Source organism: Alosa pseudoharengus, unplaced genomic scaffold, assembly GCF_046254945.1.
Source record: "Alosa pseudoharengus isolate Yale_2024_CS ecotype anadromous, Long Island Sound unplaced genomic scaffold, YU_APseudo_1.1 YU_APseudo_1.1_scf_15, whole genome shotgun sequence".
Lineage (NCBI taxonomy): Eukaryota > Metazoa > Chordata > Actinopteri > Clupeiformes > Clupeidae > Alosa > Alosa pseudoharengus.
Genome location: NW_027468620.1, coordinates 26,227,655 through 26,245,154, shown reverse-complemented (window position 1 = coordinate 26,245,154; position 17,500 = coordinate 26,227,655). Strand labels below are relative to the sequence as shown.

Sequence of the window (17,500 nt, the reverse complement as noted above, 5' to 3'; positions counted from 1 at the left end):
CTCAGTGTTCAGAATCAAAATGGCAGTAACATGGCATATTGACTCCAGTTAATCAGGCATCCTGTATATGTACACAGTACACTGATGCACACATGCACACACAAACAGGCAGAGAAGACATACACGACTCAGTTTGTTGGGGGAGTCCTTGCCCCTCTCTTTGAGGGAGTTGAGGATCTTGGTGGAGGGGATGTGCCATTTAGCCTCTGAAACAAAGGACAATGCTGTTACCATTTATTACATTCACTACCATATAGGGAATTTATTAATTCAGTAAATATCTGTCTTATGGAGGGCATTTGCAATCAAATTCACACTGAGCGCAGTCCAGTCCAATAACCGGATCAAAGTATGTCGAGGTTCATTCTTCTGTGGGCGCAGACGCCGGACTCACCCGCAGACCTGGTCCGCTCCAATGTGTGTTCTCTTTCCCGTAAGCCCTCTCCCTCTCCCATCGTGCCTTGCCCCTCACCCGCCCGCTCGTGAAGCACTGGCGACTGGCACCTATGAAGGTCATGACACACACACACACACACACACACAGTAAGAGCATGCTGGGAAGGACAGTCATCATTCCTCTAAGTGCTCTCCATCTTGCTGTGACCTGGCACACTGGTCAGTGATCAGTGAGGATACATTATGTATTAGAAGGACAATAGCAGCTTTTTCGTTATTACAAAGGCATGCTCTGGTATTTCTACTCTGAGTACTCTGTGTGCTCAAAAAATCTGATTGCGTCATATGGACGTGACCGATATTAGATAGTATGAGACTAAGCATATTGTAAGGTAGACAGGGGCTATACCTTTATACACTGTTTATCGTGTTTAGTTGCGATTACAGGGATTTATAGCTAGGGATCAAAAAGTAGGGAACATTATGTCCGAGTGGATGGTATTTATTCGCCTCTTAGAAATGGGATTAAGTGCACAGATCCACAACATCCATAAATGGGGTCATTGACTAAGACCTTATGTAAAAGCACATACTGTATACAGACACATAATCTTCTGATATGAAAGTAAATACATTGACATCAGCACACTTTACACTCCACAAACCACAGTGAATTATGATCGAGGAAAAAAACATGGAGGACATAGGTCGCTTCAAACATTGAGAATGATCTGCAGGAGAGGACCAGAGAGGAAGCACCCCTCTATCTCAATCATAAGCCTGTTTTCCTCTAAGGCAGAGAGACAGATGAAAGGCTCTCTTGGCTCCCGTACCTTACGACGCATACTCGTTGACATTTAAACTTCACGGCAGATTAGAGCTGCCCGTTTACCAGCCGTTTTTTTTCGGCGTAGTGACCACTTGATAAGGTTTGATCTTCTCCCATCGTCTCAAAGTCTGGAGAGGCCGAAGCGTCACGCCTCATGAGCCACTGCACATGCACTCCCTCTGAAGAGCAACCCCTCCAACACACCCCCCAAACCCGTCTCCCTGGGCAACGACCCCTGACCTCCGCGCACGCGTGAGCGCTGGAGTTTGACCACTGACTCACGGAGGAGGTCATCAACGCCTCTCTGGCGCTGTGTTTGCACTGCGTTAATGAGTGTGAGAGACTGCAACCCGCTCGCGTGGGTTTGATCACTTGACCTGCCTGTCCTTGTGTCTCAGGAGTCTCCTAGTGTTTGCACAGCTGTGAAAGCATCGGGCAGGGGGAGGAGGAGGAGGACGTTGCCCCCAAGTGCTGCTGCAGGTTACGGACTAAGCAGATAGACACTCAATTAAAGAGTTTAGACCATGCCTGAACCCACTGGATAAAAAGCCTCCAGAAATAGCTTTCTTTTCCTGCACTAGATACAATCAGGATGGACAATTTGATCAAAGATGGCTACTTCTATGCTTCAGCTCATTTTATCCATATGTGCGTGTGATGTGAATAGTGCGCCGATGAGTATGCGGATATGCCTGTGCATGTGTGTGCCAATGCATTTCTATGTGTATGTGCTTGTGTGCATGCATTGTATACATGCCTATTATATACCTTGTGTGTGTCTGTGTGTGTGTGTATGTATATACTGTATATATGTATGTGTGTGTGTGTGTGTGTGTGTGTGTGTGTGTGTGTGTGTGTGTGTGTGTGTATGTATATACTGTATATATGTGTGTGTGTGTGTGTGTGTGTGTGTGTGTGGGAGCATACCCGTCATATCCTGGCTGCTGGGCCCAGGTGCTGCTGCCGCTGGGTCCGGGGTCGCTGGAGGAGGACTGGTTGCTGGGGGAGCTGCGGTAGTGCTCTCTGGGGTCGCCCTTACCACACGAGGCCATCTGAGGGTGCTCCACGTCCTGCATCGTCCTGTAGGCACACACACAGAGGAGGGAGAGAGAGTAAGAGACTGAGAGATGTCGAGAAAAAGAAAGACAGAGACACGTATAATCCCTTTAGTGACCCATCACATGGGTCAAGGGCTCCTAAACAGACTACAACGCCTTACCTCAGCTATACCCATGCCATGAAAAAGGAGCACATAGCACAATCACATAAACACACAATAGCAGGTAAACCTACTACCATTATAATAAATTAACACAAAGAAAGAAAGAATGATGGAAGGTAAAGAAAGAAAGAAAGAAAGAAAGAAAGAAAGAAAGACAGAGACAGCTGGATGAAACACAGGAGGGGAAATCAGAGAGAGAGAGAGAGAGAGAGAGAGAGAGAGAGAGAGAGAGAGAGAGAGAGAGTCAGACAGAAAGAAAAGGAAGAGTGATGAGGCCTTGATTGACAGTGCAGATGTTTTTCCCATCATGCAGTGTTACAGGGCAGAGCGGGAATCCAGAGTCAGACTCACTCGTGCCCCACTTAAAATAAACATTAACTACCCATAAAACAGCGCCTGGGCGCCGCTTCAGAAATTACACTGCAATTAAAGTGTAACATCATAAAATGCATCTAAATAGCAAAACAGTGCTTTAAATATATGTATCTGTTGTAGCCATTCCAGGCATTTTATAGCCTTTTCGTTAAGCACTCCCTAAAGTCATATAAGAAAAATGATGATGGACTTATGGACTATAAGATACTGCTAGGCTTTTGTCTATTTTCCACTGAACAGTGACAGTAACAACAGCAAATACTGTAATTATACAAGTCTTTGATGATACCAATGCGCCAATACCAATCCTTCATAAGCTGTTAAGAATGGCAAAATGTCATGGCTGAGAACTTCTGGGACCAATCTGTGTCCGTCTCAACAGTGCAGGTCCCTGACTCCCTGAGTGACGGCAGCCAAACACCTCATCACGAGGGACCGCTGAGCTCCGATACTGACAGCAGCCAGCTCACGTCCTCTCCGCCCGCTCACAATCAGTCTGCCCGTAAGAGGACAGGAAACCATGGAAATGCCGTGCACATGTGACCGAAGGGGGGAACCGCTCGCTCGCTCGCTCGCTCGCTCGTTTCTCGCTTGCTCCCAGCAGACAAGCACACCAGATGCAAGAGTCCTCCTGTGAGCAGACGCAGCAGTGGTTCGGCTTTGAGGGATAGTCTGTCTGACCGCGCACATGTATGATCCAAACCTTCTGAGCTGTGATGGGAGACAGCACGGTACCAGCACCACCAAGGTCACAAGTTCCGTTCAAAGGGGAGCCCACATAGTAGTACTACTAAATGCGGATTAAACCGCTCCAGCTGTATAAGACACTCAAGATGAAAGACACCTGCTAAATACATTCACTCACTATTCCTATACAGATGGTGGAATTGGTACGATCGGTCACAGGTTCTTGACATGTGCGTCCTGTTACGAGTCCTGACCAAAGAATGTCCTCTACTACCACTTTCATTAATGGAACACTTAAGAACTCTGCAGTGTACAGGACACTGCGTGCCTCCATGCTGCTGCATAAGCCACTGCTTACAGTGGGAACTTAAATGTCAATTAACACAACCTGTTATGTCTGCTTGGAGAGAGTAGAGAGTGAAAGAGAGAGAGAGAGAAAGAGAGAGAGAAAGAAAGAGAGAGACCTTTGTGAGGAATTAGACCAACACTGCAGGGCCCTGTTACAGTGGCCATTAGTGTTTCATCTCCAAACAGTCAGGATATAAAGCATGTTTTCCCCTGCTCTGAACTGTTTGTGTGTGTGTGTGTGTGTGTGTGTGTGTGTGTGTGTGTGTGTGTGTGTGTGTGTGTGTGTGTGTGTGTGTGTGTGTGTGTGTGTGTGTGTGTGTGTGTATTTAAGTGTTTATGTGTGGTCCCAAGGGGAGAAGGTGGGGGGTCTGGTGTCCAGGAGCACTCCCTCTGCCTGGGAACGGAGCAGACTGGACCGTCCCTAATCCAATCAGCCAACACCTTGAACGAAAAAAGGGAAAACGCACTGGTCTGCTTGCACTGCCATTTCTCTCTCTCTCACTCTCTCTGAGGTGTCCCAGACCAGTCCTTTAATGGAAAACAGCAGCTGCTTTTCTGTCTGTCTCTCATGCTCTCCTCCTCTCCCATATCTCTCTCTCACTCTCTCTCTTTATCTTCCAGTACTCTCTTTCTCATGCTCTCCTCCCCTCCCATATCTCTCTCTCCCTCTCTCTCTTTATCCTCCGGTACTCTCTTTCTCATGCTCTCCTCCCCTCCCATATCTCTCTCTCCCTCTCTCTCTTTATCCTCCAGTACTCTCTTTCTCATGCTCTTCCATTGCTGCACTGTATATCCATCTGTCTGTGCCTTAATTCCTTGTTTAACACCCCACCTCTCGTTTCCCCAGCTTCTCCTCAATCTACCTCCATCTCCCTCTTTCTTTCTTTTCCCTCTCTCCTCTCTCTCACAAAGGCATAAAGACCTGGTGAGGCTGAGCTGAATGGCCTCTTCCTCTCGTCCAGGCACTTTCCACAGTAGCCCTGGCACCACGTAGCCCTGGCACTCTTTGTGATCCTGCCAGACACACTGCATCTGGAGTCAAAATTTCGAACACAATTGGGTCTCTACTCACAGACACCCCGTCACCTCAACCACCTGATCTACCCCCCCCAAAGAAACGCCCGATCTGCCCCCCCCCCCACCCCCATGAGGAGTCAGGCCTCCGACTCCAGATGAACACACACTCCTAGCTGTCAGTCACATCTGAAGCCAGGGGAGATGTACTATCTCTTTCTCCCCATTCCGATCCTCACAGATTTCACTTCAAGAGCTCGCCATGCATGAGGGGAAACGCGCTGTCGTCATTTCAGGACACTCTGGCAGCTGCTGCACATATGCACGAACCCTAAGCAGCCTCGCTCGATCGAGGAAACTTGCTGCACGCTCCGACAGCACCCGGGGGAATATGCGCATGCTATGGAAATGCATTTTGCTGGAAAATAAACAACCGAATGCCGATAATTGCTTTTCTCCCTCTCTCCTGCTCTCTCTCTCTCTCTGTCTCTCTCCTCGCTACATCTCTCCTGTGCATTCACTTACCCTTCACCATTATTTTTTCACTGAGGCTCTGTCCTTCCCTCGTCTCTTTCTCTCTCTTTTCTCTCTATCCCTCCTTTGTCGCTCTCTCTCTCTCTTTCATCCTCTGTCTCTCCCACTCTCTCCGTCTCTACTCCATCCCCCCTGTTCTCTTCTCTTCATTCCTCTCCGTGGAGTTAGTGAGATGCGTTGGGCAGGTGCAGGCGTGGAGAAGGCTCTTCCCCGCCCCGTCTGTCCTTCCCCAGCTTGTTTCATGTTTAATTGGCCGTGTGGAGTCTTCTGCCTGTATCTGTCACCTTCTGACCAGGAGGGGGGGGGGGGGGCGGCACAAACCCACCCTGAGACTCACATGGACTCCCTGATTAGACCGTGAGATATCTCCAGCCTCCCCCCATATGTGCACACGCACACACACACACACACACACACACACACACACACACACACACACACATTATCCCTCTAGTCTGACAGCACGCTCGACATGGGGGCCGTTCATGGCTAGCATGGGAGAAAGGTCACTCTGACCACCATGGAACTTGGGAATGAGAACAAATGACTGTATTTAGATGTGGGCGAGAGGCATTAGAAACAGCAACCGAGAGACAGAGAAAGAGAGAGAGAGAGACAGAGAGCGATAGAGAGAGAGAGAGAGAAAGCGAGTGCTATCCAGAGGAGATGAAGACAGACAAAGACATATTGAGAAAGCTGTATTCATCCGATTGATCATACATACTTGTTCCTGGTCTGTGACAACCAAGTGCATTATGCACTGAAGCATGAAGCCTGATTGGGTTAGCAGGCAATTCCAGGACTAAATGGTGAAAAGAGCGCTCCCTTTGTTCCCTGCCTCAGTTTGTTATTATTCTCTGCTCTTGTCATTTTTCATGGCTTATTTCCGTAACCCGGCAGAGAGGATGTACTCTGGGGTGTGAGGCAGTCACTCTCGGCTGTTCCAGCAACGCTCCAACAAAGGGGGGTTTTCACAGGGCATATTTAATATTTCAGAGGGGGGGTGGGTGGAGAGAAAGAGAGAGAGAGAGAAAGATAGAGAAAGAGAGAGAGAGAGAAATAGGGAGAGAGAGAGAGGAAGAGAATGAAAAAGAGGGAGTAACTATGGGCGGGAAATAGGCCTCAGGCCAACATTTTCTCAGTTGTGAAACCGTACGACGGGGAGCTCAAAATGTATGAAACAAAGTATCTACTTGACCATCTGCTGGCGAAATAACAGACTGTCCATTTCACCATTGGCCTGACACACAGTACCTTAGAGCTTAGAGATTATGAATCACCATTATTAATCACTATATACGGAATTATGAAGTGTTTTTACATCTCAATTTTCCCTGAGTTAGAATAATAGTACAACACAAATGACTACACGTCAAAAACACCACATTTATAAAAATAACCAACATCATTAAAACAGCCCCACTGGCATAATACACTACTGGAATAAGTGCCAACTGGCACAAGACAAGATTGTGGCAAAGTAAGGAAGCTGATTATTGATTATATTCAGAGTGCGTGTAACTATATGTGCACAGCATGTGTATGTGCATGTGTATGTGTACGTGTGTGTGTGTGTGTGTGTGTGTGTGTGTGTGTGGCGGGTAAAAGGGCATCAGCTTGTGCATGAAGCATCTGTAAGTGGAAGTGAGTGGGGCACCGGTGGCTTTACCTGGGCCCGTCGGGCAGCTTTCTGTCGAAAGAGGTGCTTCGTGGGATGGCGGAGGACTGTGTGTGCTGCAGGATCTGCTGACACTGCAGCCGCTCAGGGCCCTGGGTGGGCGACCCGCGGGGCAATGCCTGATTGGCCGGTGTGGGCACGCGGTGCCAGGTGGTGTTCCGCTTGAAGGGCGTCTTATACTCGCAGGGTGTGCCCTCACTGTCCAGCTTATACTCCACCATGGGGATGCGATAGAGCTCCGAACAGCCCCTATGGAGTTGAGAGAGAGAAAGAAAGAAAGAAAAGGAGAGAGGGAGAGAGTGGGGGAGAGAGGGAGAGAGAATAACAGAGGAGTGGGAAAAACAGAAGTCACACAGAGTCAGTTAAACATGCCAAAATAATTTAATCCTGAGAGATTTGTGAAACCAACAGGAGCTAAAGATCACGAGAAAAACCTAACAGAGAGGAGGAGGGAGGCAGAGGGAATCTGAGCAAGAGGAGCGAGAACGGCTTCAAGTGGGAATAGAAAAAAAGGAAGAAAATGGAGAAAGGATACAAAAAGCCTGAGGAAGGATCTGCACCCTGGGTTAGAAAACAGCATGCTATGGATGCCCTTATGGGTTCCAATTCTGCATCTGTGGCTTATGCTGTAGTGTAGTTTCTTGTGTGTGTTTATGTGTGAGTGTGTGTGTGAGTGTGAGTGTGAGAGAGAGAGAGATATAGATAGAGAGAGAGAGAGACAATAGATAAGAGGGGAGAACAAGAGGTATCCTTTCTGCGATGTGCTTATTAGCATAACTGGGCCACGGGCAATTCACAGCAATTACACCGAGAAAGCAGCAGCCTAATCTATGTACAAAGACACGAGGTAATCTCTATATCAGCAAAATGTGTCTGAAATTGGCCGGTGGTCATCAGCTGTTCTCCCTGGCCTCCACTCGGTGTTATTGCTGACCGCGTTGTCGCAGGCGCGGCGATGGGGCCGGAAATAATAACAGCACCCTTGGCTGCAGCTGAATTACCCCATCAGCGCCGGCAGGACAAACTCACGCCGGCCATTAGAGATGTTTCGCTGAGCACTCGCGAAGCGAAACGATACCGAGCTATAAAAAATAAATATGAGCGCCACGACGCTGTGTGTTTTGTTTTTGAAGCTGCAAAGAGCGGAATGAGGTGTGTTTGTGTGTGTGTGCATAACAGTGTCAAAGAGAGAGAGAGAGAGAGAGAGAGAGAGAGAGAGAGAGAGAGAGAGAGAGAGAGAGAGAGAGAGAGAGAGAGAGAGAGAGAGAGAGAGAGATAGTGTTTCTGCTAGCTTGGGCATGGGGGAGGTAATAAAAACAGCTGAACACACATTCGCTGCCTCAGTGGAGCCCCAAATCTCTGCTTAAGCGTCACTTAAGCCGGTGATGGGTTCCCCTTGAAAGAGCAGAGGGGGGATCCACTCTCCTCTACCCCCGCTGCAAGACCCCCAGGCCTGCCCGCCAGCTCTCAGGCCATTACATGCAACATTAATTTTTTTTTTCAGGGCAGGGTGTGGGACAAAGACAGTGAGATGGGAGAGAGAGAGCGCACCACAGTGGGGAGAGATGACTTTTAGCAGCCTGAGTGCTCAGTTGGTGTTTTCCGTTTCCACATGACTTGCAGCAGAACCTCAATAAATTCTCCGCTCCTCAGTCAACACAAACCGCCTCCTTCAAGCCAAATCCCACCATCCATAACCAGCCTCAGCTCAACATCCTCAAGGGGCACACTTCTTTGTACACAGGGCTGGCAGTGTTTGTGGGGGTGGTGGAGGTAGGTGTGTGTGTGTGTGTGTGTGTGTGTACTGGGGTTTAAGAGAGCGGTGCCCTGCTGGTGAGGGACTAGGGGTTAGGATGAAGGAGGAGGAGGAGGTTAACGTGACCACCCCCAAACCCCCTGAGCTCAGAGCGGCCCTTAATTAAAGTGACCCCGGGAGCATTGGGAGCACAGCTCATATACACCTGAAAGGAGGGGGAGTCTGGAGGGGGAGCACCTCCTATCCTCCCCCTGCTCCTCCTCTGGATGTGGTTCTTTGTAGGTCATTGGGATCTACTGATGCTTGGCTCCACTGCTCTTGGATATGTTACATACTAGAAACCTAGCTTGCACCAAAGCACTAACCAATGACAGACCCACTAATTTGTACATGGATCATTCTTATGCAGTACAAAACAAAAAATACAATGAATATGGACAGACTAGGCAGTGAGGCTTTCCATGTATGTGCATTTAAAGCGGGCAGTCATCATAAATACATGCATGTCACATGCCTTAGTGCCTTTGTTGGCCTGTTGGTGGCTCCATATATATTACAACAATAAAATGCAAATTATTTATTAAGGGATGACAAGGTTTCATTTACCAAATGCACAGGCAATTAAGTTAAATGGGTGCCACATCATATATCATAATATATATATCAAGCACCATATATAAACACCCTGTTTGCCACAGGTTATGATCACTTAGATTTGGTGTTGAAATGGAATACATTTAAATAAGTGACACATGAAGAACAGCAACTCACTAACCATGTATGCTGAATACATTTGCATAATTTCCCCTAGAAAACACAGATATATTCATCTACAACCTCGTGTGTTGCCACTATCAACAAGCATTAACACAGTGTCAAAAGAGCAACACGCAAACACTCGCTAAATACTCCAGCACATCAGTTCACAGTACTTGATAGGAGGGTGCTAACGCAGTCATTAAACAGATTAAGTGTGTATCCCTCAAGCCCTTTTGCCGTACATCATTAACTTCAGGAGGGGTTAAGCAATGTCAACAGGACGTCGACGGGAAAAGGTCTCCGCTGCCGCACTGCCCTTCGCATCTCATCGGCTCCGTTTAGGATCACTCGGGCTGCTGCCATGCTGTCGCTGGGCCACACGAGGCCCAGCAACTAATAGTTTATTAGTTTTCCATGTGTCAGTACACTCACTGTTGCAATACCGGGTCTACTGTACAAGCAGCTCTTCGAGAGTGTAGTCCTTTGCAACTTAACTAAATAATCTGCTCTGAGGGGACCCACCCGCTGTCGAATCACTTTGCTAACACCGTCGAATCAGGAGAGCAGAGGACTTGGCCAGCTCCGGAGGCCCGATGGAATTTCACCAGCACCGGGAAAGGCTCTAGCAGAGAGAGGGAGACTGCATCCCCCTCCCCAATCCCCCAATCTCACCCCCCACCCCCCTCCCGGGTGTGAGAACAAATCCCCTCTCTCCAACCCACTGGGCCGGTCAGGATTGATGGAGCTGCCTTTTCCAGCCTCCTCTGCCAAGAACCACACAGAACCTCCAGCCTTGCACTGAGTCTGGTGTCACGGGGAAATTATGAGGAGCTCTGTCACAGGCGCTGGGGCTCACAGCGATAGCCGCGGTGTCTAAAAATAGCTTTTTCACGGCTTAATAAACACCAAATGGTTAATTTCACAAGGCCCTGTTCTAATTTGTGGATATGAGCTCTCGCGCCAAGCTGCGCTGGATAGTGTAATCGACAAATTTATCACACTTGGATAACATGAGCTTGAGTAGTGTGCGTGTTGTAATAGGCCGGAAGATTGCGGTGTGCATTTCCCCAATAAACTGGCCACTCCGTCAAACTGATCAAGCTCTTAGTTTAACATTTAAATGCACATGACAGTTCTGTTCCCACTGAGGCAAAACACATGCTTAGAAGCCTAAACTCATATGCTTAATGGCCTCATGCTTTTAGAGAAAGAGAGATAGAGAGAGACCTCATTCTGGCCAGATGAGCCAAAGCAGAGGTCCTGCCATTGTTTGCCGCTAATAAATGTTTCATTAATAGACATTAATGATCCCCTGCTGATAGGTGTGGTCCTGCTGAGTTAACTTAACCTATCCACCATTATTATTTTATTGAATGCTGACAACACCACAATCTAAGGATGGCCATGACAAAGTGACTCACTGTTGCCACATATCAATGATTATGAAGTGTTTGGATACGCCTTATGACAAACACTCACACAAAGAGACACATTAAGATTTATATTGCTCTTCTCCTCCTTCTCTCCTCTTATCATTGTAATGTGATTATTAGTGGCAAAATTTTTTCTACAAAATCATTGAAATTTGAATAAAAAAACAACAACCCATCATGGCATGGACAACATGGCAAAAATAAAAGTTGTATTTCATACACTTGGAATGTGGTCATTAACAAACTGAGTTTGGAAGGCGGATTTAGGATTGGTACATAATTCCCAGGCAGCAAGACTAAATTTAGACCAGAGCGCTTTATAACTAATGGTTAGTGACTGTGCTCTGGAAAGGAAATGGAAGTGATTGTGGGTTCCCAAGAAACCTGCTGGTCAGATTTGTTTGAGATGGATCTTAGGAACATAAAGCACACTTCAGTCAAAACACCAGCTGACCATATGTACACAATTTATACAGTAAAGAAACACACACACACACACACACACACACACACACACACACACACACACACACACACACACACACACACACACACACACACACACACACACACACACACACACATACGGCCTTAGGGATCCCCTCAAATGTTTAGCTTACTTGTAACCTTTGAACATGTAGATGAGCTACTACTAAACTGATAAATGTAGCTGACAGAGTATATACTGCAGTATGTTGTTAATAGCTGTGTCCGGCTGTAAGAAACTGACAGCTTTACCCGCTTTTTAACATTAGCTTGATCAATGGGTAGCAGGTCAGTGCAAATGTTTGAAGCTTTCAGTAGAGTGACAACAGAAAAGGCTCTCACGCTGAACAAGGTCAAAACCACATCCTTCTCCAGTGAAAATAATCTGTTCTCTACGCTTGCCTAATATTAGAGCCATATCTCATTTAGCTCCAGCTGGACCACCAGTAGAACCTTAAAAAGGCACAAGTGTCTAGGAGCTAGCAAAAATAAATCCTAATGCTTGGACAAGACATAAAAAGGGGGAAAAAAGGCTGAGGAAGCAAGATATGCTCTGTTTCTTTTCCAGGACTCTGGACTTGGTGACAACAAAAACATTGGCTTTTAAATGAAAACAAAAAAACAAGCCAAAGCATTTTGTGGGGGGGGGGGGTGGGGGGGTGGGGGGGGAATGGCCTCTCAAAGGGCTTCATACTTGGCTACACAGTTGTCTCCCATTCAGGAGTTTTCCCACTTTGGCTATTTCTAGTCAAGGTCGCAGTTTGAAGGGCACGGTGCCCTCATCCCATTGTTCCAGTGCTGACCGTTTTTATCTTTATCCTTCGAGCAGCGGTCAGCACCTCCAGTTTCCCACAAATTCCTTCTAACTGACATAATGGTGATGTGGTGAAACTAGAGCATTCATTGTTGACTGGGACACTTTTCAACTGGCGTTGAAGGGAAAAGAGAGGGGGAGGGCTGTCTGAAGAACCCTTCAGATTCCATGGATGACCTCTGGCTTTTGTAATTTGAAAAGTGACCAGGAGGATGAAATCCCTCAACAAGTGCTTTCAGATAACGCAAAGTGGTGGACTCCTTACGGGGTTGTGGATGGTGAATGGCATCACTAATCCCACTTCTACTGTAGCTGCGGATGCCAACAGTGCACAGTGGTTCAAAAAGAGAGTCACAGCCTTTTGACCTGCTAAAGCCTTCAAGAGGATAAAAATAAATGCTAACCCTTGAAAGGGGTGCATGGTGCATTTCCGACCAAGTCTTTTCCAGATGCATACCGTGAGATAACAACCAGATCATTTTTGATAATGCTGTTTGCCCCCCATTTGTTTATCAGCTGAGGTTTTCACAACTGCAGTGCCTCTAGAGTGGGCTTCATTGCACCACTTTGCACGTTGAGAAGAGAAAAACTGGAACAGTTATGGAGACCTGCCTGTGTTTTTGAGTGTGCATGTAATCATACAGTATTTATGGAAGGTTTGTTTTGTCTGTGTGCCTCTGTGCAAATGGAGATTATGATGGCATGGCTGTGTATTATCACATATCACTCTAAAAGGATTATGGTTGGTTCAGCTCCGCTCGTAGATATACTCTACACTGCAGCACCCAGCCTGGCCATGGTTAGATAATCTGCATGGAAAGCATTTCATTTCTTTTAACAACACCATCACCCTCGCCTCTGCATGTCCACCTTGTATCCTGATTCCATCATTATGCCATGATGAGATTTGGTCATTTCTATTTATTTGGAATTAACTTGATAGCAGATAAAAAAATTTAAACGCTGTGTTCCCTCAGCTACTCAAAGGCTGACATGAATATTTCAGTTACGCATATTACTACTGCTGGAACTGTCCCGTGTTTTATGAAGACTAATTAATTTAAATCAGTAAATAAAGCAAATTCAGATTTAAGAAAATACCAGAAAACAGAAAAAATATACTAGCTTTATTTTCTTTTAATGTGCTTATTAATGCCTGTACTTGAACTGAAAGTAAGTCTGAAAAGTTAAAAGGAGCCAGACATGATGTCTCCACACAAGCTTACTATTATGCTTTCAAGCTCTTGAACTGGCAGCTCTGTGTTTGAAATATGACTTACTTACTACAATTATGAGAGCCACCACTCCAGTTTGCCAGGTTGAGCATGGGGATATCTCCCTTCAGAAACCAAACACTTCTGTCCTAATTGGCGGAACAAGGACCTGAGAGCACATAAACAGCAATCTGCTACTCGGTCTGTGCCGTTCGACGACGGCCAAAGACGTGTTCGTTCATTAATCAAGAGCGGGCGGCCTTGTTGTCATTAGCATGAAAACTGCTGACTGTCCATGTGTGTTAGCGGCTCAGCCCAGCTGGCGTGCACTTCTCGCTGCATTATGGTGCATTCAGAGCACCTCGGAATGACAAGGACCGCCCCCATGGCTACTTTGTTTTTCCGGCAGCAAGTGTTCATGTGCTTTGCCATCGGAATGTGTGACAAACACGGATGCCACAACAAAGGTTAAAACATACACTCACTAATCCTAAACAAACAACTGTATTTGCTTAAAATATAGTGTAAGATGCTCGTGAAAGAAAGATATGCAGCTTTCAAGTGACAAAAACGGCAAATTCCCAAGTTCACATTAAAACTGTTGGACATGAAAGGCCACATGGACTACAAACGAACTACAACGTGACAACAAAAGTGATGATGAGCCCCTAACTGGGCAACTCTGTTAACAAAATCTAGCCCCAGTTTCCGACCTCTGACTTACACATTACGTGACGTGAATGACGCGGAATGATGATGTTTTGCCTCGGAAAAAGGTTTTTCCAAAGCCCATGAACGCTAGGAAAGACCAGGCTCATTAGGGACCACCGCCCCCTGTTTGCATTGGGTTATGTTTAAGTCGAGTTCACTTGATATTAACCAATGGGAAGTCATTATAGGATGACTTCATTGATGAACATCATACCAATCTCCAATCACATGTTTCAGGAATTTTTAGGGGACCACCGCCCCCTGTTTGCATCGGGTTTTGTTTCAACCGAATTCACTTGACATTAACAAATGGGAGGACATAATTGGATAATGTCATTGATCTGAATCACCTGTTTTGTCACCTGCCACTGCCTTTATAAGGCCACACCGCGAGGTTCAGATTGACGATGTCGTTCGAGAATGACTTCCCATTTCTTAACGTCTTGTGTTCTCATTCAGAGAACCGTTGGCTCCATACAAGAAAATAAGACTCTTCTCAACAACTAGCCCAATAGAGCAGGAAGGGGAAGTTCAGTGGGTTTCAGTCTGAGACACATCACTGTGGAAATGGGTAGCACTGCAATCCACAGCCCTTAGGAGATGTGGAGGTGGGGTTCTGACACCAACCTGCGGGGAGTGCCGTCGTCATAGGGCTGGATGATGACCACCTTCACCGTGACGGAGGTGCGGAGCAGGTCGATCATCTGCTCGTGGGTGAGCGTAGCGACTGCCACCTTGCAGATCTCCACCAGGCGGCTGCCCTGTCGCAGGCCAGCTTTCCAGGCGAAGCCAAAGGGCTCCACGTCGGCCACGATGCCCTCAAAGTTGACATGGAAACCCAGCTGACCCAGGCCGTTCCGGCGCAGAGTCATCTCCGAGGTCTCGCAACCCCGCGTCACAATCTGGGAGACGGGAATAATAAGAACAAGAGAGGGAAAAAGGACAGAGAGGGTTAGAGGGCCTTCTTACTATAATGAATTGCGTGTGTATATGTGTGTATGTGTGTGGATTTGTGTGTGTGTGGATTTGTATTTGTGTGTGTGTGTGTGTGTGTGTGTGTGTGTGTGTAAAGGGGCAGGATAGGGTGAGGTTAAAGTTCAATTCATCTGAGTCTTTGTTGAAGTTTACATGAAGTCCTTGAACAATGAGGGCAGGGTCATCTCAAGTCAAGGGAGAGCTTCCTATACGGAGAAGAGAGGAGTCTCAACAGCTCCAGGCTCCATTTTACAGAGGCAGAGAGGAAACACACACACACATACACATAGACATACAACACACACACACACACACACACACACACACACATACGCACACACACACACATACGCACACACACAGCCTTCTTTATGAAAAAAGGAGGGCAGGAGAGTGAGAAAAAGAGCCAGAGCTTAAATGTAGCCCTTTTAGGCATTTCCCAAACAAAAACACAAACACTGATGCAAGAGCGAGAGCGTGTGTTTTTCCATAATCTAAAGAGCCTTTCATATGGAAATAATGATGACACAAACTGCCGTGACGCTAACACACTTAAAGACACACACACTTAATGAACTGTGGCAGCCCAGAAGGCGACACTCGGACACCGGCCCAAAAGGGCTGTTGACCAAAACTTTAAAAATCACTCCTCATTTTTCGCATTAGTTCTCTTCATTCGTGGCCTCTACTGTGGACAGTAAACTAAGAGACTCTCTGAGGCAGACATGAGCCTGATGTGCTCACATCTCTCAGTATAAAAGAAGGACTGGAAAAAATACAATTCGCTCGCAGATGATTGAATAGCTCGTAATGCTTCACTGCCCTGCTTTATTCATACCATGAAAGGGGGACTGCAGCAGTGTCTTGTATTAAGGAAGTGCCCACTGTAGCTTTTTCAAGTTGAAGTGGTGGATATTACAGATGCATTACACAGTAATGGTGCCATTAGATCCCTTTTTAATAAGGTCTTATTTATGAATTGGCAGCTTTATCAAGCTTGGACTAAATTAGCTCCTGTTCCTGCTTCAACAAAATACAGTGGGGGGATTACAGCATAGACTGCCCCATGTTGGCCTTAGCCTCAGCTAACTTCAGGTATGTGTGTATGTGTGTGTGTGTGTGTGTGTGTGTGTGTGTGTGTGTGTGTGTGTGTTTGTGTGTGTGTGTCCGCGTATGTGTGTGTGCGCGCATGTGTATGTATGTGTGTGTATGTGTGTATGTGTAAGAGTGTGTGTGTGTGTGTGTGTGTGTATGTGTAAGAGTGTGTGTGTGTGTGTGTGTGTGTGTGTGTGTATGTGTAAGAGTGTGTGTGTGTGTGTGTGTGTGTGTGTGTGTATGTGTAAGAGTGTGTGTGTGTGTGTATGTGTGTCTGTCTGAGAAGGGCTTGGCCCAAGTCCAGGGCTGGGCTCTAAGGCCACAGGCCTGGCCCTGCAGACCATGGGAACGTGGGGGTGTGGAGAGCCCACAGGTCAGTAATTAACCCCCGAGGGCCACTGATCCTGTCTCAAATCCCTCTACTGTAAAAAGGGTTGAGCAGAAGCAGACATCCATCTCATTTTCCACCCCTTCCCCTTTCTCTTTTCACTCCGAACAACAGAGCCAGACAAAACAAACAACGAGCCAGACAACACAATATGTTGTCACAAAAACATGTCTTCACTAGAAAGAAAAAAGCTCCCCTTCAAAGCCTGTATCAGAAGTCAGTTAGTTGCTTAGAGACAACGCCTATCCAATTAACACAAACTTTCTAAGCCTTCCCTGAGAGGAGCAATCCACAACCTGGTCTGGGGATGTGGGAGAGGTCTTGTGACGGCACACCAGAACACTACATGAGAGGGGAGGTGGTGCACGACTCCTGCGTCCCTGTTCGTGCCTCGGCTGCCGATTAACGTATCTCACTCTCGCCTCAGTGTTGACTGGATGTGCCAGAGTGGGAGTCTGGTGGGGGAGCTATTATCTCACACATGGAGGGATTTGAGGGCTGGGAGGCCATTTCATTAATGGAGCGAGTCCCCAGCGGACCACACTGCTGTAGAGACCAGCGTGAGGTTTCGGTTAAGAGCCACCATCTGACAGGCATCCCACAGTACAATCCGCCTGGCCCCCCTTCCCCCTAACACCCAGCTTTGACCACTGGGACATCTGACCTTGAGTCTCCTTGTTTTTCCTTTCGGTTCTGAAATAGCACATCTGTCCATCTTATACCATGTTTCTGTGTGTGTGCGTGTGTGTGTGTGTGTGTGTGTGTGTGTGTGTGTGTGTCTGTGTG

At 47.0% G+C, this 17,500-nt stretch overlaps 1 protein-coding gene across 3 annotated transcripts in view; it reads right to left on the bottom strand.

Moving 5' to 3' along the window:
• Nucleotides 1-17,500, bottom strand: part of LOC143124479 (signal-induced proliferation-associated 1-like protein 2) — a 110,777-nt gene that overhangs the window by 29,123 nt on the left and 64,154 nt on the right. For all 3 annotated transcript variants that reach the window (XM_076286054.1, XM_076286056.1, XM_076286055.1), the window contains exons 9-13: nucleotides 14,884-15,158; nucleotides 7,075-7,332; nucleotides 2,153-2,305; nucleotides 395-504; nucleotides 124-206 (exon numbers count right to left, since the gene is read on the bottom strand). In XM_076286054.1, coding sequence (XP_076142169.1) covers nucleotides 124-206; nucleotides 395-504; nucleotides 2,153-2,305; nucleotides 7,075-7,332; nucleotides 14,884-15,158 — 879 coding nt within the window. The remainder of the gene's footprint in view (nucleotides 1-123; nucleotides 207-394; nucleotides 505-2,152; nucleotides 2,306-7,074; nucleotides 7,333-14,883; nucleotides 15,159-17,500) is intronic.